The 24,888-nt window shown below is 54.7% G+C and overlaps 2 protein-coding genes across 4 annotated transcripts in view; one reads left to right on the top strand and one right to left on the bottom strand.

The window, feature by feature from the left end:
* The window catches only part of CCDC40 (coiled-coil domain containing 40), a 42,899-nt gene extending 32,058 nt beyond the window's left edge, over positions 1–10,841 (bottom strand). The window contains exons 1-7 of the mRNA XM_041725630.1: positions 10,640–10,841; positions 9,007–9,070; positions 8,157–8,603; positions 3,025–3,199; positions 1,611–1,783; positions 687–770; positions 372–591 (exon numbers count right to left, since the gene is read on the bottom strand). Coding sequence (XP_041581564.1) covers positions 372–591; positions 687–770; positions 1,611–1,783; positions 3,025–3,199; positions 8,157–8,603; positions 9,007–9,070; positions 10,640–10,656 — 1,180 coding nt within the window. The 5' untranslated portion in view covers positions 10,657–10,841. The remainder of the gene's footprint in view (positions 1–371; positions 592–686; positions 771–1,610; positions 1,784–3,024; positions 3,200–8,156; positions 8,604–9,006; positions 9,071–10,639) is intronic.
* Positions 10,842–11,450: 609 nt separating this feature from the next.
* Positions 11,451–24,888, top strand: part of TBC1D16 (TBC1 domain family member 16) — a 76,083-nt gene continuing 62,645 nt past the window's right edge. For all 3 annotated transcript variants that reach the window (XM_041725493.1, XM_041725492.1, XM_041725494.1), the window contains exons 1-2: positions 11,451–11,530; positions 24,579–24,818. In XM_041725493.1, coding sequence (XP_041581427.1) covers positions 24,641–24,818 — 178 coding nt within the window. In that variant the 5' untranslated portion in view covers positions 11,451–11,530; positions 24,579–24,640. The remainder of the gene's footprint in view (positions 11,531–24,578; positions 24,819–24,888) is intronic.

Here is a 24,888-nt window from a genome sequence, read left to right as displayed (position 1 = left end):
CCCACAGCCGGAAACGCTCACAGCAGAGCCAGCAAGCGGCGGCTCAGGGCGGCCACCGCCCGGCAGGTGCAGGGGCCTGGTCCCAGGGCATCCCCCGGGCCTGTGTGCTTGGGACCGGCCTCCCCCGGGGTTCCCGCCTCTTCAAACCTGCCCACGCCCAGCGGCCTCCCAGCCTCTTCCCCCTTTGCCTCTCGGGTTTCCACATCGGCTGCTTCCTAACCACGGCGCCTCCTCTCCCACGGAACCACGGAACTCCCCCCGCCCCCCGGGAGGCGCCCACGCCCTGCACCTCGGGGCCCTGTGGTCGCACGCGGGGTGCCTTGCAGGCCCCCCCACCCCGTGGCCGCGGCCCACGGGACGCCCAGCCTTACGCTTGCGGCGCTCGCCGTCGGCCGCCTCGCAGGCCCGGGTGTAGAGCAGCCGCGCGGCCCGCAGCTCGGCCTCCTTCTGCTGCCGGGCGCGTGCGGCGATCGAGTGCAGGTCGTGGCTCTTCTCCAGCTGCATCTGCAGGCGGGCCAGGTGCTGCTGGACCCCGTACAGATCCACCCCCAGCTCCTGCCGCTGCCCTCGGCTCTGCTTGGTGGCCAGGCTCTGCAGCAGAGAGACAGCCCGGTCACAGGAAGCGGGCACACGCCGGGCGGGGCGGGGGCGGGGGGGACGGTCGGGCTGGACAGACGGACGCGCACCAGCTCTCGAAGTTCCAGCTTCAGCTTCTCTATCTGGCGGTTCAGGTAGTTCTTCAGGGCAGCCTGGAACCTCACCATCAGCGGCTGGCACAACAGGGAAGCAAGCCTGGTTACGGTCGGGCCATGCGGGCGTGGCCTGAGTCACCAGAGCTCTCCCTGGGGCAACAGGAAGGACATCCAGGCTGGGGGCTCCCCACCTCTGCCCGGGACTTGCCCTGGCAGCCGGACTAAGGACACCACGGTCCCGTCCCATGCACTGAAGACCTGAGTGAGTATTTTGGCAAAAATGACCGGGCGAGCTGGAGTGGTGGTCCTGGGTGCCCCCTACGCCGGGGACAAAGGGGGGGCGAGGGGCCCCGAGCTGGAGTGGTGGTCCTGGGTGCCCCCAACCCCAGGGCTGAGGGTGGGCAAGGGGCCCCGAGCTGGAGTGGTGATCCTGGGTGCTCCCGACCCCGAGGCCGAGGGGTCAAGGGGCCCTGAGCCTCTGTTCCCAGAGGACTGCGCAGCTTTTCTGCACCGTAGGCAGCACCAGCTTTCCAGCCGGGCTCACCCAAGCAGGATTGCCTGCCCGGCTCGCCAGAGGGTGAGGGAACCCAGTAGGTGCCCTCAGAGCCGCGGCTGTGAGTGGGGTGACTGTGCCCCCAGCCCACATCCAGGATGTCACGGCTAAGGGGCAGGGGTGCTCCTGGCGTCTGGCAGGAGGAGCCGGGGTGCCGCCCAGGACGGTCCCTCCCCGGGGAGTAACCGGATCCCCACGGCGGCAGCACCGAGGTCGAGGACGGCTGACTCTGAGCGAATAAGACCGAAATGAGGGGGGACCTCAAGAAGCAGCGGCCCCAACGGAGGGACAAAGTGGGGGCGGGGCTGGCAGCGTGGGCAGAGGCGAGCCTGGGCAGCAGGCGGGCAGGTGTCAGGGGTCCTTACGTGGTCGGGGTCCAGAACCACCAGGTGTTGTCTGTCCTCTTCTGCCTCGTCGCTCCCCTCGGACTCCATCCTCCCCTCCGTCCCCTCCTCGGTGCTCAGCTGCTGGATCCGGTCCAGGAAGGCGGGCTCGGCTCCTCCCTCGGGCTGCGCATCAGGCTCCTCCGGGGGGACCCCTGGGGACGGAGCAAGCATCACTGGGTTCATACAGTGGCTGCGGAGGCCACCTTGCAGGTGCTGTCCAGCAAGGCTGGTTTCCAACCTCATGCGACAGGATGGAAAAGACAACGAAAAGGCTTCCCATGGGTGACGGCTCAGAAGCGCGACCCACGGTGTCTCCTGTTCGTGAATCTTCTATGCGTTGGTTTCAACATGTTCTGTAGAAAGGATCGCATTTTAAAGGTAATGTGTATTAATTACCTTTAATATATTCCAAGAAGGAAATAAATTTTGTAGATACTTTTTAGACACAAATAGTGAGTGAACAGGAAGGTGCCTTCTTGTGTATGGACTACATTGATTTTTTTTTTAATTTATGATAGTCACAGAGAGAGAGAGAGAGGCAGAGACACAGGCAGAGGGAGAAGCAGGCTCCATGCACCGGAAGCCCGACGTGGGATTCGATCCCGGGTCTCCAGGATCACGCCCTGGGCCAAAGGCAGGCGCCAAACCGCTGCACCACCCAGGGATCCCCTACATTGATTTTTTAAAAATATTTTATTTATTCATGAGAGACAGAGAGAGAGAGAGAGAGAGGCAGAGACACAGGCAGAGGGAGAAGCAGGCCCCATGCAGGGAGCGGGACTCCATCCCGGGTCTCCAGGAACAGGCCCTGGGCTGAAGGCGGCACTAAACTGCTGAGCCACCCGGGCTGCCCTGATTTTTTTTTTTTTTTTAATGGGAAACAGCTGATAAGATTAAAAAAAGAATCAGGGAGGCTCTAGTTCTGCTCTCCTATCTGCCTGAGCTGGAGAGATCCTGTCCTGTTTTTAACTCATTCAGATGTGTGCATGGGCCATCCATGCACGTGTCCCATAAGGGATAAGAAATACCCGGGTCTGCTTTCCCTGGTCCACAGCACTGGGGTACGGGACGGGGTGTGCCGAGCGACTCTTTGAGGCTCGGTCAAGGCCTGGCTCTGTCATTTACCCAGGTGGGTCACTAAGTGACTCTCAGGGTCTTTGTAAAATGGGAGAATGGCTCCTACGTCATTGGGCTACCATAAGGATGACGTGAGATAAAACAGAGGGAACACTCCATCCGTATCATCCATATCCGTTAATGACATCTCTGTCGTTCAGCTCACCGCTGAACAGGAAGCGAGGTAAGAGAGGGCAGACGAGTGGCACCCCTTGCTCAGAACGGGATGGGGAGGGGCTTATCCCATGGGCAGGACAACCTGCTGGTGCCCCAGTACCTGGCTCCCCGACGACGGGCTCCTCCTCGGGCTCCTCCTCGGGCTCCTCCTCGCTCAGGAGCAGCTCCTCAAAGTCAAAGTCGGAGGAGGTGTTGCTGCTCCCCTGGCTCAGTTGAAGGTGGTGTTGTGCCCCCAGAGGGAAGACTTCCTGCGGGAGCTCTTCGCTGGTTTTTTTCTAGAGCAAGAACAACCAAACCTGAATCAATAAGGCCGTCATCCGGACTGAGAAGTTATTTGATTTTGATCTCTCGCAGTGTTCAAGATTCAACATAACTGCTAAGGCAATAGGAAACCATTTGGATGTAAAGGTTAGTTGGCTTTTCCAAAACAGAAAACACCTACCTGCCCCCACCCTCCACCCCCACAAAGAATTCGGGATTGGCCTCTGCCTGTCTAGAGCTGTAGCAGAGTGTAAATGCTAAGGTATGAGTGTGTGTCGTACATGGGTTTCTTTTCTTTTTTCTTTTCTTTCTTTATCTTTCTTTCTTTTTTTTTTTTTTTTTTGGTTTCTTTACTCCCAAATGCTAATCTCCTCGAGGATGGTAAGCAACATCTCCAAGCATCCTCTTTACAAAAGGATGTTGGAAAACCTCAGCCCCAGGCGAAGGTCTCCCAGAGGGGCTGTTTCTACTTCTCTTTTTTCAAAAGATTCCAGGTTAGGGACACTTTTGTGTTTTTGCTATTGTTATTGTTAGTTTTTGTTTTTTTTAATTTTATTTATTTATGATAGGCACACAGTGAGAGAGAGAGAGGCAGAGACACAGGCAGAGGGAGAAGCAGGCTCCATGCACCGGGAGCCCGACGTGGGATTCGATCCCGGGTCTCCAGGATCGCGCCCCGGGCCAAAGGCAGGCGCCAAACCGCTGCGCCACCCAGGGATCCCTTGTTTTTGTTTTTTTAAAGTAGGCTCCACACCCAACATGGAGCCCAATTCAGGGCTTGAACTCACAGTCCTGAGAACAAGACCTGAACTGAAAGCAAGAGTCAGATACTTCGCCCACTGAGCCACGCAGGGGTCCCTACCTTGGGACATTTTGATTAAAAAAAAAAAATCTTCTCTTGTTAAAAATGCATGGCTCCATTTTAGCTTTAAAAGAGTCTCTTTTAAAGAGTCTCTTGGGCATCCCAGTCCCTTGGGCATCCCAGGTGGCTCAGCGGTTTAGCGCTGCCTTCAGCCTGGGGTATGATACTGGAGACTCAGGATCGAGTCCCACGTCGGGCTTCCTGCATGGAGCCTGCTTCTGTCTCTGCCTCTCTCTCTCTCTCGTCTCCAATAAATAAATAAAATCTTTAAAAAATATTAAAAGAGACTCTTGGGGGGCACCTGGGTGGCTCAGTGGTTGAGTGTCTGCCTTCAGTTCAAGTCCTGATCCCAAGGTCCCAGAATCAAGTCCCACATCGGGCTCCCTGCCATGGAGCTTTCTTCTCCCTCTGCCTGTGTCTCTGCCTCTCTTTCTGTGTCTCATGAATAAATAAAAAATAAAATAAAATAATAAAAGAGACTCTTGCCATTATTATTGTTGGCAATAATTATTGCTGATGATGACCTGGTGAGTATTGGTGATAGGAATGACCCTGCATAACACCCTGTGAGGCAGATAGGCATCACCTCTGTTATCTGAGGGGAAGCAGCCTCACAGAAGCTCAAGACCTTCCCTGAAGTTCACATAGTCGGCCATGGGCTGGTTCAGAGTTGGGATGCCTCAACCCCTAGCTCATGTAATACTTGCTCAGATAATGCTGGTTCCAGAAACTTCTCTGAAGCAGCCAGAACCATAACGATAGTAATGAGGACCCAGAGTCAAAAGTGCTGCCCTCTGGGGTGTCCATCAGGGGCTTCTCCTACTATGAAAGCAGTGAGGCCCCCATACACCGTGGTACTGAGGAGCTCCCACTCCAATTCCTGTTCCTTCTGAAGGCTGAGCACCAGCTGGGAGGAAGGGAAATAGGGCTTCTCTCTCAGGTCTGCCTCTGCCCTTCTGGTTGATCCCTGTGAGTTTTCTGGAAACAAGACCCAAGGGTGGAAGCTGAGTTTATAGCTCATTTTGTGGCCTGCACTTCAAATCTCCGGACATCTTACAAGGTGAAGACACTTGTTTTTTTAGCTTAATTAGCAATCATCAAATCATGTCACTCTCCAAAGTTATTAACTTTTTAGGGGTCACCAGGTGGGGTGGGATCGTGGCTTTGTGGTTCAGAATGGTGGCTTCGAGCAAGAGCAACCATCCCAGCTGCATGACCCTGGGCAGGGAAGTCCATCTACCCGTGTCCTCATCTGTACTGTGGGATAATAATAGTTCCCACCCTGTATGGTTGTCAGTCACTGAGACACAATGTCAAAGGTGCAGGCATGTCCAGACCAGAGTCGAATATGGAGGAATGTAACCCTGCTCCTTGCTTTCCTTCCAGAACAACTCAGAGCTGAAGCCAGTAGTGGGGAGGCTGCCCTAATGTGGGGTGAGGAGGGTGGGTTTCAGAGCCTGTCCCATGGGAAGTCATCACAGCACAGGTGACAGGCCTGGGCCTGCTGACAAGAGTCCCCACAGAGGACAGCCTGGCACAGAGTCACAGCCCAAATATTTGGGGCTGGCCTGGGTCGGGTTGGTCCAACAGTGATGAGGGTAACAAGGACAGTCCAGTGTGGGAGCATCTGGGTTCAGGTGGGGTGAGGAGGGTCCACTTGGGGGTGGAGAAGTGCAGTGAAGGTTACATCCGGGAGACTGATCAAATTAAGACATGGGAAATGGGGGCTAGGCTTATTGCTGGACAAAGGACTTGGAAGTATGGGAGGAGAGGACACTGAAGGGAACCCACTCAGCAGTGAGGAGTCAGAGAGGGATTGGTGTGAGCTCTGTGGTGTGTGTGTGTGTATGTGTGTTGTGTATGATACTGAGAGACCTGGGGACAGTGACATCCTAATGGCAGAGAGATTATGTAGCACCCAAATCATGACTTCTACGTGTTATTTTTCATGAAAAGAAACCAGGCTCCTGGGATGCCTGGGTGGCTCAGTGGGTGGCTCAGTGGTTGAGCATCTGCCTTTGGTCAGGTCACCATCCCGGAGTCCTGGGATCGAGTCCCACATCGGGCTTCCTGCATGGAGCCTGCTTCTCCCTCTGCCTCTGTCTCTGCCTCTCTCTGTGTGTCTCTCATGAATAAATTTTAAAAAAAGAAACCAGGCCTCTGGAGAAATGCCTGATTCTAGGGCTGGGCGGTATGTACCAGAGAAAGAGAAAGTGTTCCAAGGATGACAGTGGTGAAAAAAAAAAAGAACAACTCTGGTGTGTTAGAAGGACACACAGGCCAATTTAAATGGGCTCTCACTGGCCACACGGGGGACAAGTTCTATTCAGTGTTGTACTGGAAGTTCTAGCCAGTGTAAGAAGGCAAGAAAAAGATATAAAGGGCATCCAGACTGAAAAGGAAGTTAAACTCCTTTATGACAACATGATCATCTTTATGAAGAATCCTATGGATTCTACCAAGAAAAAAAAAAAGCCACTAGAACTAACAAGGATGATTAGCAGTGTTGCTGAATATAAGATCAATATACAAAAATCCGTTGTATTTCTATATACAATACAGCGCTGCATACGATTTAGCAACAAATAAGTGGAAGCCGATTACAATAGCATCACAAATGCAAAATAGTTAGGGGTAAATCTGACAAGAGATGGGCCTATACAGGCTGCTAAGAGAAATATGAACTCCTAAAAATATGGTGGTCATCTGTTGTGATTTTTTTTTTTCATTTAAAATACTCACTTTCTTATCTCAAACAAAAAGAGCACCTTCCCACACAATTTTTCTTAAATGCAAAGGGGTGGAGGGTAATTTCCCAGGGGAGAAGGCTGGTGCTTTTCCATCAAGGGATCCACACCAACATCATTGGTAATGGGACAAACTTCAGTCATGTACCACCTCATAGGACACGAGGCGAACACAGCCTCCCTCTGTGACCCCTTTCCAAGGATGGTAACCCAGATCGCATCAAGAGGAACACTAGGCAAGCGCCTGGGTGGCTCAGTGGTTGAGTGTCTGCCTTTGGCTCAGGACATGATCCCAGGGTTCTAGGATCGAGTCCCACATCGGACTCCCTGCATGGAGCCTGCTTCTCCCTCTGCCTGTGTCTCTGCTTCTCTCTGTGTGTGTGTCTCTCATGAATAAATAAATAAATCCTTCTTTTTCTTTCTTTTTCTCTCTCTCTCTCTTTTTTTTTTTTTTTTAAAGAGGAACACCAGGCAAATCCAAACCAAGAGCCATTTTAAAAGTGGCTGGCTGGTGATCTTCATAAGAGTCAAGGTAATTAAAGTCAGGGAAAGATTAAGACCTAAGAGATGGGACAGCTAAAGGCAACGTCTGATTTGGAACTGTACCTCTGCTCTAAAAGGTATCGTTGGGACAGCTGGTGAATGAGGCCTGAGGATTATTTGGTGATGCAATGAAATATCCTGATTTTGACAGTTATACTGTGGTTGGTTGTGGGAAACAGTCACACAGAAGTGTTTGGAAGAAGTTGGGGCATCAGATCGTCGACTGACTCTCCAAGCCTTAAAAAAATAAAAATAAAAAGTGCTTCTAATCATACTTCACCTTTTCTGTAAGCCCATGTTTGTTTAAAAACAACAACAACAAAGGAAAAGTGTGGGACCATAACTATTGTCATTACAAATCATTATCGTCTAGAATTGCCCTGTCCAGTAGGGTAGCCAGTAGCAACAGGCAGTTATATAAATTTAAGTTCTTTAGAATCTTCATTAAAAATTCAGTTCCGCCATCTCCCAGGCCACATTTGGAGTGCTCTGTGTCGCCCCTTGTGACTGATGGCTACCATGTGGGACAGTAAAGATAAAGAGCATTTCCATCACCATGGAAAGTGCCATTGGATGGTGCTGTTCTGGAGACCAGAAACCTGGATGCCCTTACATGGAACGTCCCCTACCTTGGGCTTGGGAACACCAAAGAAAGGCCCAGGAACCCTTGGCATTCACCAGTGGGGCCTGAGACCCAAGTCTGCTTAGAAATTTCCAACAGAGATTGCAGTTTGGTTTTAGAATATGCCCTGCGATCCCTCACGTAGGGTGACAAACCACAGTAAACACTTTGATAAGATAGACCCCGGGGCCGCTTACCGATCTGCGAGCCCTGGCTCCAGAAGCGTCTGGGCCTGCTTGCTCGGATGAGCCTACCGCCTGCTGCGTGGAGAGGTCCCTCGAATCTCTGGCCTCTGATGGATGGGGGGCGTCTCTGGGAACGCCTTCCCTCCTTATCTGCTCAACCGGGTACGTGGGGCCCACTTCCTCTTCGGCCTCCTCCCAGGCACCGACTTCTGAATAAGCCAGATCCGTGGAACTGGCTTTCTTCTCGAGGGATACGGTTTCGAGATCGGATTGGAATCCCCCTTCGAACTCAGGTTCCTTCTCCGTTTCCACCTGCCCATCCGTCTCCACTTCCCCCTCGCTTTCAATTTCTCCTTCCGTTGTGACTTCCTCAAAGGCTGTAATTTCCTCTTCAGAAAGTTCGGCAGCACCAACAGCCTCGTCATCGTCCTGGTCACTGCTCTTCCCAGTGGGTGACACCTGCAGATATGTGGCGGGGCGGGGCGGGGTGGGGTGGGGGGGAGAAGTCAGGAAACACAGGCCCAGGCTGCCGAGAAGTTCTGCTCTTAGTCGTGTAATTATACTGCGGGAGAACTGCATCCGCACAGGCCTGCGTGTCCCTGAGAGGTCATGCTCCGTGCTTTATCTCTTCCTTCCAGTGTTTGTAATTTTTTGGCGTCCTTTGTTACAGAACCTGAGTTCTGAAAACCTCGGGGTGATCCGAGCAGGAGACACAGGACATCCCGGCCAGCCACCAGCGACGGGGCCGAGTCTGTTCTAGTGCAAAGCATAGGATCCCCCTACGGTGTTCTCGAACAGCTCTAAACTCCTTAATTCCTAGTCAAGACAAGCCCAGCACAGCCCACCCCACAGGGAACCTTACCCTGTCCCCTTCATGATTCTGGGCCTCGTCTTCTTCAGAAGTTGATTCGCTTTCCAGCTGAGACCTGGTTGCAGAAATACAGTTTAACAGTTTCAAATAACAGTGTTCTTTCTCTTGGCATTTGTCACCTCCCGGTGTCTGGATATATTCTTATTGACTTGCTCATGATCTGCCTCCCCTCCAGGCAGTTGGCCATGACTTTGTCCAAATACTAGATCATGCCTGTCACATGGAGGGAGGGAGTGCCACCAAAGAGTTGCTCCATGAATGCATGAAAAATAATTATGGAAACATTCAGGGAACAGCACAAGTACAGGATAACAGAAAAGTCACCTTAAATAAACTTGTGTCTGGGGCCAAACTGGGGAGCAGAAATATAGACTAAGAGAAAGTTGCACAAAAGTGACTACTCTAGAGACTCTTGGTTGGTTTCTCCATGATTTAGATAGTACAAGAATGTCATGATTTACATTCTTAAAATTATTTTTTCGTAATTAAAAATACAAGCTCCGGACGCCTAAGTGGCTCAGCGGTTGAGGGCCTGCCTTCGGCTCAGGGTGTGACCCCGGGGTCCTGGGATCGAGTCCCGCGTCGGGCTCCCTGCATGGAGCCTGCTTCTCCCTCTGCCTGTGTCTCTGCCTCTCTCTGTGTGTCTCATGAATAAATCAATAAAATCTTTTTTAAAAAAATACAAGCTCCTTTAAAAAAAAAGTCAAACTCATACACAAATGTGTGACACAGATAATGAAAATCCTCTGTGGTTTTCCCTCCCTTTCTCAAGATAACCACTAGTAATAAAAGATTTAACGGAACATTCTTTCAAATATTTTTCTACGCCTGTAAACCCACACACAATCAGAGATCACAACTCTACATACTGTTTTCCATTTAGTCGTTTCGTTTCATATAACCTGGACTTCTTTCCATGTCAGTTTACATAAACCCATCTTTTTAAAAAAAAAAAAAAGTGGAACACTACTGAAACGCCTAAGGTAAAATTATTTCTTTTTTTAGAAAAGGATTTTATTGATTTATTCATGAGAGACACACAGAGAGAGAAGCAGAGACACAGGCAGAGGGAGAAGCAGGCTCCCTGCAGGGAGTCGGATGCGGGACTCCATCCCGGGACCCCAGGATCACGACCTGAGCGGAAGGCAGATGCTCAACTGCTGAGCCACGCAGGTGTCCCTTAAAACAGTTTCTGTCCCCAGCCCCCCCCGTGGCAGGCCTGGGGGCAGCAGAGGAAGGGGCGAGGTCCCCACGGTCAGGAAGCCCCTCGGTGAAGGTCCCCCGCACACAGAGATGGAGTCAGGGAGAGACCCTGCCACCAGCCCCTGCGCCCTCCTGCTTTATTTCAAAGGACAGGAACTCTCGGGGGCAGGCAGGGCCAAGCATCCTGGTTGCCATGGTTACTGCGGGCCGAGCCAGCCCCGGGCTTGAGAGCCCAGCGGCCAAAGCAAGGGGAGAGAGGGGAGGGGACCGGAGCTGACAAAGGGACCGCAGAGCAGAGGGGCGCGCAGGGCTGGGGGGGCCGGGGAGGCGGGAAGGGGGGGGCCGCGGCAGAGGCGCGGGGGAAAGGGCGTGAGCGCGAGGGGGCGGCGTGGGGGCGCCGAGACCCTCACCCTCCGCTTACCCGCCCGGCTCCGCCATCCCCGTTGCTAGGCGACGCCGTCAACATCCGGCGGGCGGGGACCACGCGCGGGGCCGGCGCGGGCGGCGCGGAGACGCGGCCTTTGTGCCACCGCCGCGCTGCAGGCGCGCAGCACCCACCCGTGTAGACACATGGAGACATAAACAGTTTCTCCGTCTCTAAGTCCGGGCTGCGTCCCGCCTGGCTCGGGGGCTGCAGAGCGACAACCCTGTGCCCACCCACGAGCGTCCAGCCAGGCAGCTCCGATGTCCCGGGGACCCGCGACCGCTCAGTGCCCCGAGCCCCGGGGCAGGCCGAGGTGGGGGCGTGAGGGGCTCCGGAGCACCCCCCGGGGGGTGGGGGTGGCTGCGGGTGCAGCCTGGAGCCCGCCCATCCATCCGCAGACCTGGGGCCCCGGGGGAGGGGGAGGGGGGGCGGAGGGATGCTCAAGGGCCTTCGGGTGGGCGATGGGTGATCCCGCTCCTTGCCCCAAAGAGGAGAGGCGCCGGCGGAGGATGGGGAGGGCGCGGGGAGCGGCCCAGGGCTGCCGCCTTCACTGCGCCCCGCGATCAGGACGGCCCAGGGCAGGGCACGCGGGTCCCCAGGGCGCGAGGTGGCTGGGGCAGGATTGGGGCGAGCCGAGGGGCGGGATGGGGTCTCCGCTGGGCCGGGGCGGCCGGGCCCGGGTGGGTTCGGCGGGTCCGGGTGGGCCCGGCGAGGGGCCTGGCGAGGGGCCTGGCGAGGGGCCGGGGCGGGCGGGGCGCGAGGGGGCGGGCCGGGGGCCGGGCCTCGCCGCGCATCCCCGCCCCACCGCGCCTCACTGGCGGCGGCGGCGGCGGCGGCGGCGGAGGCTCCGGGAGCCGGCGCGAATCCGGCCCCCGCTGCGGGACCCGGGTGGGTATCGGGGCTCGGGCGGGGGATGCGGCGGCGGAGCCCGAGGGGGCCGCGGGGGACCGGGCGGCGCCCCCTCTGCGGGGCGGGGAGGGGGCCCGCGGGGCGCTGGGCCTGCAGCGGCGGGGCCGGGAGGGGCGCGGGCCCGGGCTGGAGCGCGGCGGGGGGAGCCCCCCCAATCACGCAGAGGCCCCCTGGGGGCCCCCCGCGGCGCACCGGGAGCGGACCCCATCCGGGGAGACTCGCCCCCACCTGCGTGGGCCCGTGGACCCGACAACTTGCGGTCTTTGTCTGGCTGTAGGGTCGGAGCACGCGAACGAGAACTTGGAGGGGCCCCCGCGCGCACCCCCAGCCCCCCCGAAGTGGGTGCCTTGCAGCCCAGCAGCGCGCACACGTCCGTGTCCCTGGGCCTTGGGTCGGTGGGCTGGCTGTGAGGACCGCATGTCAGGAAACTCACTTCCTTTAGGCCCAAGAAAGAAAGAAAGAGTAGGGGGGAAAAAAAGGAGAAAGAGAGAGAAAAAAAAAAAAGGCAATTTGAGATTGCTAAATATAACCTAAGCAACCCTGCCAGGAGCCGGTGAATCTTGAAATCCTGTGATTCCCACACTCGGAAGTTGGTGTCATATGTTGGCCACAGTCTAGTTCAGATTCTGTTCCGGAGATGGAAACGACATATCTCGTCTTGCACCACCCCCCCCTCCCCACCCCCCACTCTCAAGTTTGTTTACCTGCCTCCCCAAGTTCGGGGGACAAGCTGGGCAGGTCCTCCCTGTGGTCTTAGGGACCTTCCTCTACCACCCGAAGGCCCCAATTCTTGTATCTGGAAGTAAGAAATGGTTGTCAAAAGTGGCCATGTGGGATCCCTGGGTGGCCCAGCGGTTTGGCGCCTGCCTTTGGCCCAGGGCGCGATCCTGGAGACCTGGGATCGAGTCCGCGTCGGGCTCCCGGTGCATGGAGCCTGCTTCTCCCTCTGCCTGTGTCTCTGCCTCTCTCTCTCTCTCTCTCTCTGTGACTATCATAAATAAATTAAAAAAAAAAAAAAAAAAAAACAGTGGCCATGTGAGGAAGGGGGTCATCAAACGGTGGGTTGCAGAAGCCCAGATCCTACAAGTCATTCCCAGTCTGGCATCGATTGATTAGAGAACTTTCAGAAAGCTGTGTGTTAGTTTTAGAAATTCCTCGTTAGAAATATTAACAATTAATTGATTAGTGACCATCAGAGGCTTGTAAGAACCAGGAAAACTTTGGCAAACGGAAGGATTATTAAAGCAGGGATGTCCTCGGGGTGGTAACCAGAGGGTTTAGGAACAGCTGCCCCTTCTTGGTCCGGGGAGGCACGTGTGTGCCGAACGCACTCACTGTGTTCTCTGTGGCTTGTGGACTGTTCGGGGCGAGCAGAATCTCGGGATAGCTGAAGAAAGTTCTCATAGTGGAATTTTAAGATCCTTCTGCAGTGATGGTTGTTGTGTACGAACTTTCTGATTATTATTAAGCGAATTCACTTAATCCTAAAAACAAGCCCATAAAAGTCAGGACTGAGGTTATCCCCATTTTACAGATGGGAGCCCTGAGCCTTAGAGAAGTAGATTCCCCAAGTTCATGCACCTAGGACAGAACTGGAGGCCTCAGGCCTGGAGGCTCCCGCCCAGAAACGGCGGCGCACGCCGCCTCCTCCCCTGGAACCGACACCTGCTGTTCACGCGCACACGCTCTTCCTGACCCCTCTTTTTGCAGCCAAGACAACATGGTTCTCTCTGCCTTATGATTGATAAAAAGCAAAGGAGTGGAGACGAATCCCATGTCACCACTGGCTGCTAATAACAGTTCTCTTTCGTCCAGAAAGAACCTCCCGGGCCTCGTATAAAGGCATTTGGGAAGACAGCGGTCAGGTTTCCGCAGCCCACCTGCTTGCACAGGTCTCGCTGCCCTGGTTTGGGGGTGGCTCCGTGCAGCGCTTGCAAACGTGGCCTCCGAAGTAGATTGCCGGGTTCAGATACCTAGCCCGGTGCACTGTACCGGCTTAATTCCCCTGTGCCTTAGTTTCCCCATCTGTACAGCAAAGATGGTTCTACCTGCCTCAGAGGCAATGACCATCCAAAGCACCTAGTGCCCGGCATGTACCAAGTGTTTGTTACTTTTTAAAAAATATATTAAAAAAATTATTAATGACCTTCATTTGGATTTATCCCGTTTAGCAAAATTGGTCAAAACATTTTGATTTTTTTTTTTTAGTTCCTTGTGTATGTGGTCTGTCCAGCGTGAGGCCGATCTGTGCAGAAGTGGTATTTACCGCGTAGATCAATTTACGCTCTTCGCTCTGTAACTTGGCTGACTGTTCAGGGACCACAGCCACCAGCTTGTCTGGCAACACAAATCTCAAGTAGAGATTTTACCTGGTCCACTGCCCCCTCCTCCCCAGCTGAGGGGCCCTGAATTTTTATGGGCCTGAATCCTCTCATGTAAGATTAGCCAGGTGGTTTCTTTCTTTTTTTTTTTTTTAAGATTTTATTTATTTATTCATGAGAGACACACAGAAGCAGAGACGCAGGCAGAGGGAGAAGCAGGCTCCTCAAGGGGGGCCCAACATGGAACTCGATCCCAGGACCCCGGGATCACACCCTGAGCCAAAGGCAGAGGCTCAACCCCTGAGCCCCCCAGGTGTCCCGGCCAGGTGGTTTCATACTGTGGGACAGCTGGGGGGAGGACAGGAGGACGGCCTTGCCCCTTGACAGTGAGGCAACTGCAGCAGCTGGGGCCCACATGGCTTTTATTGATGTACATGGTATTGTACATCGTTGTGTTATATTTGTACAATACTGATGAGCGTTGATGAGCCCCGTGCACGGAAGAGAAAGCACAAGTCTGCAGTCTCCTTCTCCACCACCCCTGCCCCCCAATTCAGGGAGCTGGCGTAAGACGTCTTCTTCCTTTCACTTCAGTCGTGGTGGTTTTTGCTGTTGACCACCTGTGCGCCCCTTGGCACTGGATCTTGCGTCTTTAATAAATCTATTCTGATGAGCTGTCTAGTGATATCGGCTCTGAAGCTCGTCTTTTACTGCGTCTTCTGAACCAATATAGCCATCCTCATAGAGGAGCAAGGTCCAGCCCCCAGAAGACTCCGTGGGATGCCCCCGAAGCTGTCACCAGCCAGGATGGCAGGCCCTTCTCTCGCTGAGCCTTGGGCAGCCAGTCTGTCCAGGTGTTTTTTTTTTTTAATGTTTTATCCATTTATTCATGAGAGACACAGAGAGAGAGGCAGAGCCACAGGCAGAGGGAGAAGCCGGCCCCATGCAGGGACCCCAGGATCATGCCCTGAGCCAAAGGCAGGCACTAAACTGCTGAGCCACCCGGGTGCCCCTGTCCAGGTGTTTAAAGTTGATGAATGTGATGAGCCACCAGTAGGGACCCACCTGACTGCAGGTACACAGGTGTGGCGGGGTCTTCCGTGCTCTCTCTGGATTGGCTACTGGAGAAACCACCATAATCGATCGGGAATGCAGCCCGAGCCCGTGTCTGCACTCACTTGCACACTTTGGTTTATGTGCTGGTTTTCCACACCGAGTGACCCTGAATTCAATAGCCTGATAAATTGGTCATTACACTCTCCGGCTTTCTGAAACTGGGGCAAAGGGCACACTTAACGGATGTCATTTTACACTCTTTTGCTTTTCAATTTCTGTGACTAAAAAGCTTTCCCTGGGCAAGATCAACTGCGTTGCTCTTCAGGGATATTGTCAATATATGCCCCCCCCGCACCCCCACCCCATTTTATTTTTGTTTTGTGGTGCATTCGATTCTCCTTTTTCACGGACAGAGCACCTCACCTCTCTGTATGAAAGTTTACAGGAGCGACGTCGAGTCAGGTGCACCTAACCCGCTGCAGGTCAGCTGTCAGCTTCCTGCCTGGATTTGCACCTTTCCTTGCTTTTTTGGGGGTTCAGTCCTTCCTTGTTTCTCGATCCTGGCTCATCTGCAAGGTCAGTTTCATCTCCCAGGCCCCATCGCCTCGGCTCTTTGGGGGGGAAATAACTGTTTTGGTATTTGCTGTCAAGGGGGCACAAACAGCAGATGGTCTCTCGCTTGAGAGGCAGAGGCCTTGGGGTTTTCCAGGGAGTAGGTGATAATCAAAGTGACAGCTGGACGGCGGAAACAGTGAAGCTGGTCACCCCCCCCCCCCCGCGGGTGTCTGTGACTGTCTTGTCCTCTCGGCCTGTCAGAGGGCCTTTCCCGGTGGCCGTAGTCCAAGCCTCCAGTGCTGGGGTCTCTGCCCTAAGCTCTGTTCCTTCATTTTAAATACAAGTTGGTTCCCCGGGCCGCCTCCCTTGCATGCAGAGAGGCCCCGCCCGCAGCGACCCTGTTTCTGGGTGACCGTCTGTCTTTTCCTTGGGGATCCTGGATGTGATGTATGTGCCGGGGACACCTTTCTCTTCTACAATAATCCCGGCACGGCAGCCACGGGGAACCCACACGTGAGGCACAGCACAGCAGAGAGGACGGGTCGGGCCCACCCCCAGGTGTCCTGTCTGGACGATGAGACTTGGAAGACCCAACTTCCCCACATCGTGCACCCCACGGATCGGGGCCCTGGCCCCGTCTACCTGCAGGGTCCACATCACCCTTTGAACCACCAAGCTGGGGCTTCCCTGAAGGACGTGGCGCGCGCGCCTGGTCCTGGGGAGGCGGAGAGAGCTGGGGTCTCCTGCGAGGTGTGGTAGCAGCAGATGTTGTGTGCGAGGAAAACGATCCGTGTTTTCGTGTGTCTGGCTCCTGTTTAAACAGCATCGCCTGTTCCCCGTGTTGATCCTTGATCCGGCTTTGAGAGCAAAGCAGAGGAACCGGTTTCTGGCTGCCACATGCCAGGTGGCCGGAGCTCAGGGCTTACTGCTCCTGAGCAGTCGGACGGTGACAGGGCCAGGTGGGCTTCGTCCCACAGTAGGTTCCCTTTAGTGTCCAGCCCCACCCCCCCCCGGACCTGCCTCCCCCGGCTGCTGTGAGCGGCTGTCACGACGGGTGTGGGCTGCAGGGACTGGCAACCTGTGAGGTGCCGGGACCCCATTTGCCCTGCCGACAGCTGCATCCCAGCCCCGAGCCAGGGTGGCCCGAGGCAGGTGCGCAGCTCAGAGCAGCAAACAGGGAAAGTCAAGCTCGTGCCTCTTAGGGTGGCTCAGGCTGCCCTATTTCTTTGGCCTTCCTGGGAAGGTTCTAGAAGAGAACTTTGTACCTTTGCTCCTATTTGTTTTTCTGTTTGGCAACTGCTGGGGCCCTTTATGACCAGGACAGGAAACCAAGGCTCTGGGCAGAGAAGGCTGCCAAGGGCAGGCACTGGCGTGAGTGTGCAGCTTTCCTCTGACCCGTCTTGCTGCTCCCAGAGGGACATGGGGGCGCACGTCCCCCTCTCTCCTGGCTCTAGGCCTGGGTCCTCATCATATTGCCTAAAACATGGTTGCTCTGCCTGGGGATTTGACAGTCGGTGGGGGAGTTAGATGTCCAGTCTCTACCGTGTCCTCACCATAGTGTCGTCAGCAGCAGAATGGTCCCCAAAGAGGTCCACGCCTGAACCCCAGGCACCAGGGATGAGGTTAGGTGATGTGGCACTAAGGTTGCTCATCAGCTGCCCTAGACAGGGGGGGATTGTCCTGGCTTATCCAATGGGACCGGTGTCATCCCAGGGTCCTTAAAAGCAGAAGAAGGGGGCAGAGGGTCAGCATCAGAGCAATGTGGTGGGGGAGGACCTGAGTGGCCACCGCCGGCTTTGAGGGTGGAGGGAGGGCCACGAGCCAAGGGCTGCGGGCGGGTTCTCGAGGCTGGAAACAGATTCTCCCCCAGAGGCGCCGGAAGGGAGGCAGCCCTGGGTTTGAGCCCGGGGAGCCCCGGGGAGCCCCGGGGAGCCCTCCTGGCCTCCAGAACTGTGAGCTACTTTATTTGTGTTGCTTTAAGCTGGGAAACGTGTGGCGATTTGTTGAGCAGCAGCAGCCGTGGGCAACCACGCGCGTGGGCTGGACGTGCTTTCTGAATGAGGCGCACGGGCGACTGGTATCTTTTCCGAGGGGGCCAATTCTTGATCCACGGGTGGCTCGTTTCCAGCTGGCTCGTGGGTGACCTTGTCTCCGTCTCTGTCTGTGCGGGACGGCTCTTCCTCAGGTATAAATGCCCAGCTCCGGGGGACTGAATGCCGGGCATGGGCGTCTCCACTTCGCCCCTGTACACGTCAGAGCGGAGCCCCCTGAGCTACCGGGGCCTCAGCTGCTTCAGGCCCGGGTCGTGGCAGGTGCTCCGGGGGCGTCCGTCCAGGAGCCAGCGCGGTTGGTGGAGGCCTGCCGCCCCCTGGCCCCGGCCCAGCAGCACGGCCAGTTCCAGACTGGGCTGTGAGATAAACACCTGCCCACCTCCCCGCTTCCCGGCTCCCCGCTCCCCAGCCACCCCCAAACCCCTCTCCCGGGCCCCCAGCGCCCCTTACCCTGTAGGCTGCGATGGGGGGCGCTGAGAACCCACAGTTCTCAAAGGTGCTGGGGATGCTGCGGAGCAGAGAGGGCTTTCTGCGGCGGGCAGCCCCGTGTCATGAGCATGTGTGTATTTTGAGGGGAGGCCAAGTTGTTCTGTCCTTTCGAATTACACACTAGCCTATTTTGCAAAAATCTGGCCCAACCTCAGTCGCCGACCACTCACAACAGCACAGAGCTCAGCTTGCGATCACGTCCCAGATGGCTAGAAACCAGCACTGGCATTTTTTACTTTATACCTTTTAAAATCATTACTTTTTTTTTTTTTTTTTTTTTTTTTTTTTTTGTGCACCCAAACCGATGCTCATTCTAGATCTTGGCCTTAGTCCATCTTTCTGTTCCTTCCGCGTGCCAGCAGGCTGGCATTGCTGTCCTTTCCATCAGCAAAAACAGAGCGTGTGGATCTTGATTGAAGGTGGCGTTCTGTAGCACGTCATTCACAAGGGGACTTCTCAGAGATGTCTTGGACTCAGGAGCTTAGAATCTAAAACCCACAAGAGTGACATGGGCATAACCGTCTTAAAGTAGAAATATTAAGTGAACGCATCAGAGGAAAATGACGTTTTTATCGTCGTCCAAGGATCTACCTTGAGCAGCCTCTCTATCCCCCTTCCTCTCGGGATTTGGGGACAGGCTCTGTAATATTGGTGCAAAGTGCTTTTGAGCATCTCGGCTGCTATTTTGATTTCAATTAACTCCGAGTCCTTGCTAGAGGAAGTCGGGGAGCCGCCCCTGGCTGCCGGCTCCTCTCTGCTCCCTTTCGAGCTGGTTTTGTGTGTCTTCGGATCTCTGTGGACGGCGTTTCAAGATGGTTTTGCCCTTCCCCCCACTCTGTGCGAGGTACGATGAGAATAAGTAATACGCGGCCGGAGGAAGACCCCGGATCCACGGAAGGGGACCTGGGCCTCCTACCAGCTCAGAGTTCCGTGCCCAGGAAGACTTTCTGGAGCACAGCTTTCTGGTCTCCAGGGAGGGGTGACTGTCTTTGCTTCTTCCCGCCCCCGTGGGACACCAGGTCCCTAGGGTCATGGGCCTAAACTGCTCTGCAGGTTGTGAGTGAGAAGCACTCAAGGTCATGCATCTTGTGGATTCAAGGACACCGGGAAGATCCCCGGCAGGTTGTGCAGCCCTTGCCAGGCCCTGGCATCGCTGCTGGCAGCTTCCCTCGGCCTGGACATCCGAGCTCCCTTTGTCACCCTGCTGTCGTTCGTCCTGCCTTAGCTCCCTGCCTGTCTCTTGCCTCCATCCACACGAGTCCACCCTCAGCCTGGCTTCTTTGGGTGCATGTCTTCTGGTCTCCGCCCTTTTTTTTAGTTAATTGTATTTTTTAGAGGGTTTTAGTTTTACAAGAAAAAAGAGCAGAAAGTATAGAGAGTGTCAATATATCCCTCTCTAGTTTCCACTATTCTTATTTTTCATCCCAGTAAAGTATCCACAGCATGGTGACCGCTCAGGCCATTCTGAAGTGTGCAGTTTTATGGCATTGGGACCGTTCACATCCTTGTGCCGCTGGGCCCCCCATGCAGCCAGGGAGCTTCTGCAGCCTCCCCCCACCCCGCCCTGCTCCTCCCACCTGGCTTCCCTGGGTGCTGCCCACCACCCAACCCCACCTGGCCCCTTCCCCGCCGGCCCTTCCCCGCTGCTACCCGCAGCCCCCCTCTCCCTCCCGCTCTCCCTCCCCGATTCACATCTGCGTGGCTTGTGTCACGACGTCACCTCTTCCTGGATCTGTGCCCCACTCTGGACACCTTGTCTACCTCCAAATTTCCTCTTTTTTAAAGGACACCAGCTGCCCTAATGGCCTAATTCCAACTTAATCACTCCCGTAAAGACCCGTCTCCATTCGGTCGGAGGTGCTAGGGGTTCGAGCTTCAACATATGATTGGGGGGGCTGGGGGGACACGCACTTCGACTCATTAACACGTGGGAAAATGCATGTGTGATACTATGACGGAAAGAAAGACCCCGTGTCATCCCAGCGGGGAATCTCTGGTTTTCTTTAAGATAGACATGGAACATAGGGGAAAACACGCAATGGTTTCAGGTCCCGTGATTGAAGGAATTGATGTTTTTTATACTTCTCTGAGCTTGTTTCCTACTTAACGACAACAAAAAGCATTAAAAAATAGGTCAAGGACTCTCTCCACGTGCAGTTTGATGGAGAGCAGAGGTTGGGAACCAGGTCCAATATCAACGAAATCGGCTCACAGAGCAACAAACGCGCTTAGAGAAGTGAGAGGTGTCCCAAGAGAGTGCGTATCCCTGCGGGTGGTGTTTGACGGACACCCCAGGCCGCGGCCTCCCGGGGCTGGGGGGACTGTCCCCCGCCCGCCCGGGTGGCTGGGGTGGGAGGGGAGCCAGCTGTGAGCACAGAGGACAAAGGTCTCGGGTGCCAAGCTTTTCTGCTCACCGAGTGACCTGAATGCTCGCCACCTGTTTTCTCGTTTCCAAAACCGCGCGTTTAAGGAGGCTGCGCGCTGCCAGAGCCGCAGTGACACCGAGCATCAGATCCGCGTCTGGCGTGTGGGAAAATGCTGGATTGTGAGCACTGGTATTTTGGGATCCCCTTCAAATCTTCCAGCACATTCTTTTGATTATCCTCCACGGTGGCAAACATCTTCACTTAAAAGACGGTTTGGTTTTTAGAATCAGCTGAGAGTTGTTTGCAGCCCAGTCTGGCGGTTAGACGGATTAAGGAGGGAATACCATGGGAGGCCCCAGGAGGTGCGGCTCCAGCCTCGCCCACGCGGAGGCCACGAGCCCCTGCCATGTGGCTGGTCCCCACTGAGATGCACTTAATGCAAAACAGACACCAGAGTCTGCAGGCCCAGGGAACGTAAAGCAGCTCATCCATCATTTTTTTCGTATTGATTACGTGCCGAAATGATACTGTTGGGGACATAATGAGTTAAATGAAAGTATATTACCAAAATTAATCTTCCTCATTTCTCTTTAGTCTTAAGAAATGTGGCTAGTAGGATATTTGAAATTGTGTATGTGGTCGAATTAGATTTCTACTGGGCAGCGACGGTCTTGGAAAGAAGAGAGTTCTGTTTCTGTAGGGTTCATTAAGCGACCTTGTAATCCTGGAATGATTCTTGAATTCTAAAAATGTTCTGGATAACAGAATCTTCCTTAGAATGACAATATAGTTTTTCTAGGTGGTTAGTCGGACGGTCGACGCACGTTGTGATGTGTAGGTGCCCGTGCGGTTTTGTTTTTTTTTTTTTTAAAGAGTTTCTCATACGACGGGTGTCGTGCGCCGTGGCGTGCCCTCGAAATTCAGACAGTAGAACCGGGGTTGAGAGACAACGAGTAGACATGCCCTCGACCTGGAGAGGCCAGGAAGGCCTCCCAGAGAGGCTGCCCGTTGGCGGTTTGGGTGGAAAGGAGCTGATTATCCAGAAAGTGGTCCGAGCCAGGGGTCGGCTATCTGCAGCCCATGGGCCAAATTCAAGCCTTCTGCTTGTTTTGTAGCTTTCGAGCTAAGAATGGGGTTTTGTATTTCTAAATAGTTGAAAAAAATTGAAAGGAGTGTTTTTTGTGTGTGTGACATGTGGAGATTTGTGAGATTCAGGCCAGAGTGTCTAATAACCAAGTCTCACTGGGTCACAGACACACCTACTGGTTACGGTCTGTGGGGCTTTCGCACTGTGGGACACAGACGATTACTGTCTGGTGCTCCTCAGAACCAGCTTGCCGCCCCCTAAGCCGAGGGGCTGAGGGGTCATTGAAAGTGTTGGCATGGGGGAAGCCTGAGAAGGGTGGGTTCGGGAGAGCCGCTGGATTCGGGGCCCCGGATGTGGCCAAGAGCAAGTGACGTCCTTGGCTTGTGGCCGGGGAGGTGAGGGTCCCAGGTGGGATTTTCAGGGTGATGCCGATATTGGGAACCTCAGTGAGTCGAGAGAAGGGAGTGATGGATCTTTCTAGGTATAGATGCAGATAGGGGAAGGGTGGCTGTCCGGCTGCAGGAAGTGGTTAGAAGAATCCTGTGCTTGGGAGAGTTGGTGCCCTTTTTGGGGAGACCTGAGAACAGAGTTGGGGGTGCAGAAGGGGCCCTTAGAGAACCAGGTGGGCTGAGGATCGACGTGGCCCCGGACCGGCCAAGGGCACACTGAGACCGCCCTTCCACCCCGAGAGCCTGTGCAGAAAGAACCTCTCTTAGGGGGCAGCCCTGGTGGCACAGCAGTTTAGCGCTGCCTGCAGCCTGGGGTGTGATCCTGGAGACCCGGGATCGAGTCTCATGTTGGGCTCCCTGCATGGGACCTACTTCTCCCTCTGCCTGTGTCTCTGCCTCTCTCTCTCTCTCTCTGTGTCTCTATGAATAGATAAATAAAATCTTTTAAAAAAGAAAAAAAAAAAAAAGAACCTCACTCAGGGAAGGCTCAGGATTTGGGGAGAAGCGTACAAAACGCGATGAGCCCAAAGTAAGTTGATGGTTCAAAAACTCGCTTTATTGTGGTAAAATATACATGATATAAAAACGTACCATCTTAACCTTTGCTAAGTGCAAGGTCAGTGGCATTAGGTACATTCACACTGTTGTGGGACCATCACCACCATCTGTCCGTGTCGGAACATTGTCATCGGCCCAAACTGAAACTCTGGCTCCAAAACACTAATGTCCCATCCCCTCTGCTCCCCCGGCCCCTGTACGTTCTCTCTCTATGATGCTGAAGACTCCAGGGGCCCCGTGTAAGTGGAATCCTACGCCGTTTGTCCTCCGTGGACGCTGACCTCACCGAGCACCGTGTCCTCAGGACCCATCATGCCATAGCAGGTGTCAGAGTGTCCTCCCCCTTTTTTTTTTAATTTTTATTTATTTATGATAGTCACACAGAGAGAGAGAGAGAGAGAGGCAGAGACACAGGCAGAGGGAGAAGCAGGTTCCATGCAGGGAGCCTGACGTGGGATTCGATCCCGGGTCTCCAGGATCACGCCCTGGGCCAAAGGCAGGCACCAAATCGCTGCGCCACCCAGGGATCCCTGTCCTCCCCTTTTAAGGCTGAATACTATTCCATCGTGTGGACAGACCATACAGCGGAGTATTCATTTATTCATTTAATTTCTTTTTTAGTTTCAGAGGTAGAGTTTAGTGATTCCACTGCTGCATATTCATCCCTTTAATATTCATCCATCGACAATTTTATCACATTGGCTTCCACCTTCATTTGTTTTCCTCCCAAGAGGGGAAGGTGAGGTCCCTCTGCGGATGCCCCCGGCCAGTGAAGCCGGCGCGCACCCCTCCCGGGGTGGTCTGAGCCTCAGACACTCGCCCTCTCTGACCCAGGGCGGCGTGGCTCTGCACTCCCACCCGTGGCTCTTTCCACGGCTCAGTGATGGTCTGCGTTCGGGAGCTCGGCCGGTGGGAAGCGTCTGGTTCATGTAGCGAGAGCCTAGGCCTTGGATTGTTGGGCCTTTGGCTCAAATAAAAATTGCCTTCAGCCCGTCCGCTGGATGTTGGGCTTTCGTTTGAGAATTCTTCCTTTTTATCAGCTCTTCGGTTAACCCTTCTGTGAATCATTCTGCTCCTTTTTCTCAGTGAGACTCTAGGAGTTCTGTATATATACTGGATCTCATCCTTTCGTTTCTTGTTTATTTTTTTATTTTATTTATTTATTTATTTATTTATTTATCTTTTTTTCTTTTTTTTATTCGTGATAGACATAGAGAGAGAGGTAGAGACACAGGCAGAGGGAGATACAGGCTCCACACAGGGAGCCTGATGCGGGACTCGATCCCTGGACCCCAGGACGGTGCCCTGGGCCCCAGGACTGCGCCCTGGGCCAAAGGCAGACGCTAAACTGCTGAGCCACCCAAGGAACCCTTTATGTATTTTTAAAGTTTTTATTTATTTAAGTAATCTCAACACCCTATGTGGGGCTCGAACTCTTGACCCTGGGGTCGAGAGTCACATGTTCCTCCAACAGCACCGGCCCGGCGCCCCTCTTGTTTATTTTTTTTAAAGAACAAGTTGTAGGCAGACTCTGTCCTTCAAATACTGCTTGTGACACCCTTCCCAGCTGAGATGACCCGTTGCATGTCGGGACATCAGGCTGGGCCTGGGGGCGACAGGGTGCGGGCGGTGGAGGAGGCCGGGAAGGATGGGATGGAGGCCGGAGAACACTCCCTGGGAAGCACGGCGAGGCTTGTTGGCATAGACGTAGGGGTTAAAACAGAGCAAAGAGAAGTCTGGAGGTTTTCCGAGATCGCTGTGGGGGAGCAGAGCCCTCTGACGGGTGGCTCTCACCAGCATGGTTTGGCCTCCGGGGGACGTATGCAATGGCTGGTGACATTGTTGGTGGGCACGGTGGAAAGGGCACTGCTGGTGGCGCCCAGTGGGTGGAGGCCAGGGTAGCCTCGACCACGAAGAACGACCTGGCCCCAAACGTCCCTGGTGCCACGGCCTAGAACCGAGCGTGCCCTACACGGTGGTTAGGGACCACCATCCATCTCGAGCTCCCTGGTGTGAGCAGGACACTGCGCCAAGGACACTTGGCCCAAGCCCATGACCTTGGCTGAAGCGCCTCGTCTGTTTCCCTCTCCCACAGCCACGTCTGGACGAGCCCCGCCTGGGCCGAAGCGTGCGGAGGATGGAAACACTCCCCCGGCAATGTCTCTGGGCCGCCTCCTTCGCCGGGCCTCCTCCAAAGCCTCGGACCTCCTGACCCTCACCCCGGGCGGCGGTGGCGGGCCCCCCTCCGTCCTGGATGGGGAGATCATCTACTCCAAGAATAATATCTGCGTGCACCCCCCAGAGGGGCTGCAGGGGCTGGGGGAGCACCACCCAGGTGAGCCCAGGAGGCGGGAGGGCCTGGGGGGGTGGGGGGGGATTAACATGCAAATGAAATAAAGCAGTCC

This window comes from Vulpes lagopus, chromosome 12 (assembly GCF_018345385.1).
Source record: "Vulpes lagopus strain Blue_001 chromosome 12, ASM1834538v1, whole genome shotgun sequence".
Classification (NCBI taxonomy): domain Eukaryota; kingdom Metazoa; phylum Chordata; class Mammalia; order Carnivora; family Canidae; genus Vulpes; species Vulpes lagopus.
Note: the sequence above shows the minus strand (reverse complement) of the source record. Positions and strands in the feature narration are given on the sequence as shown.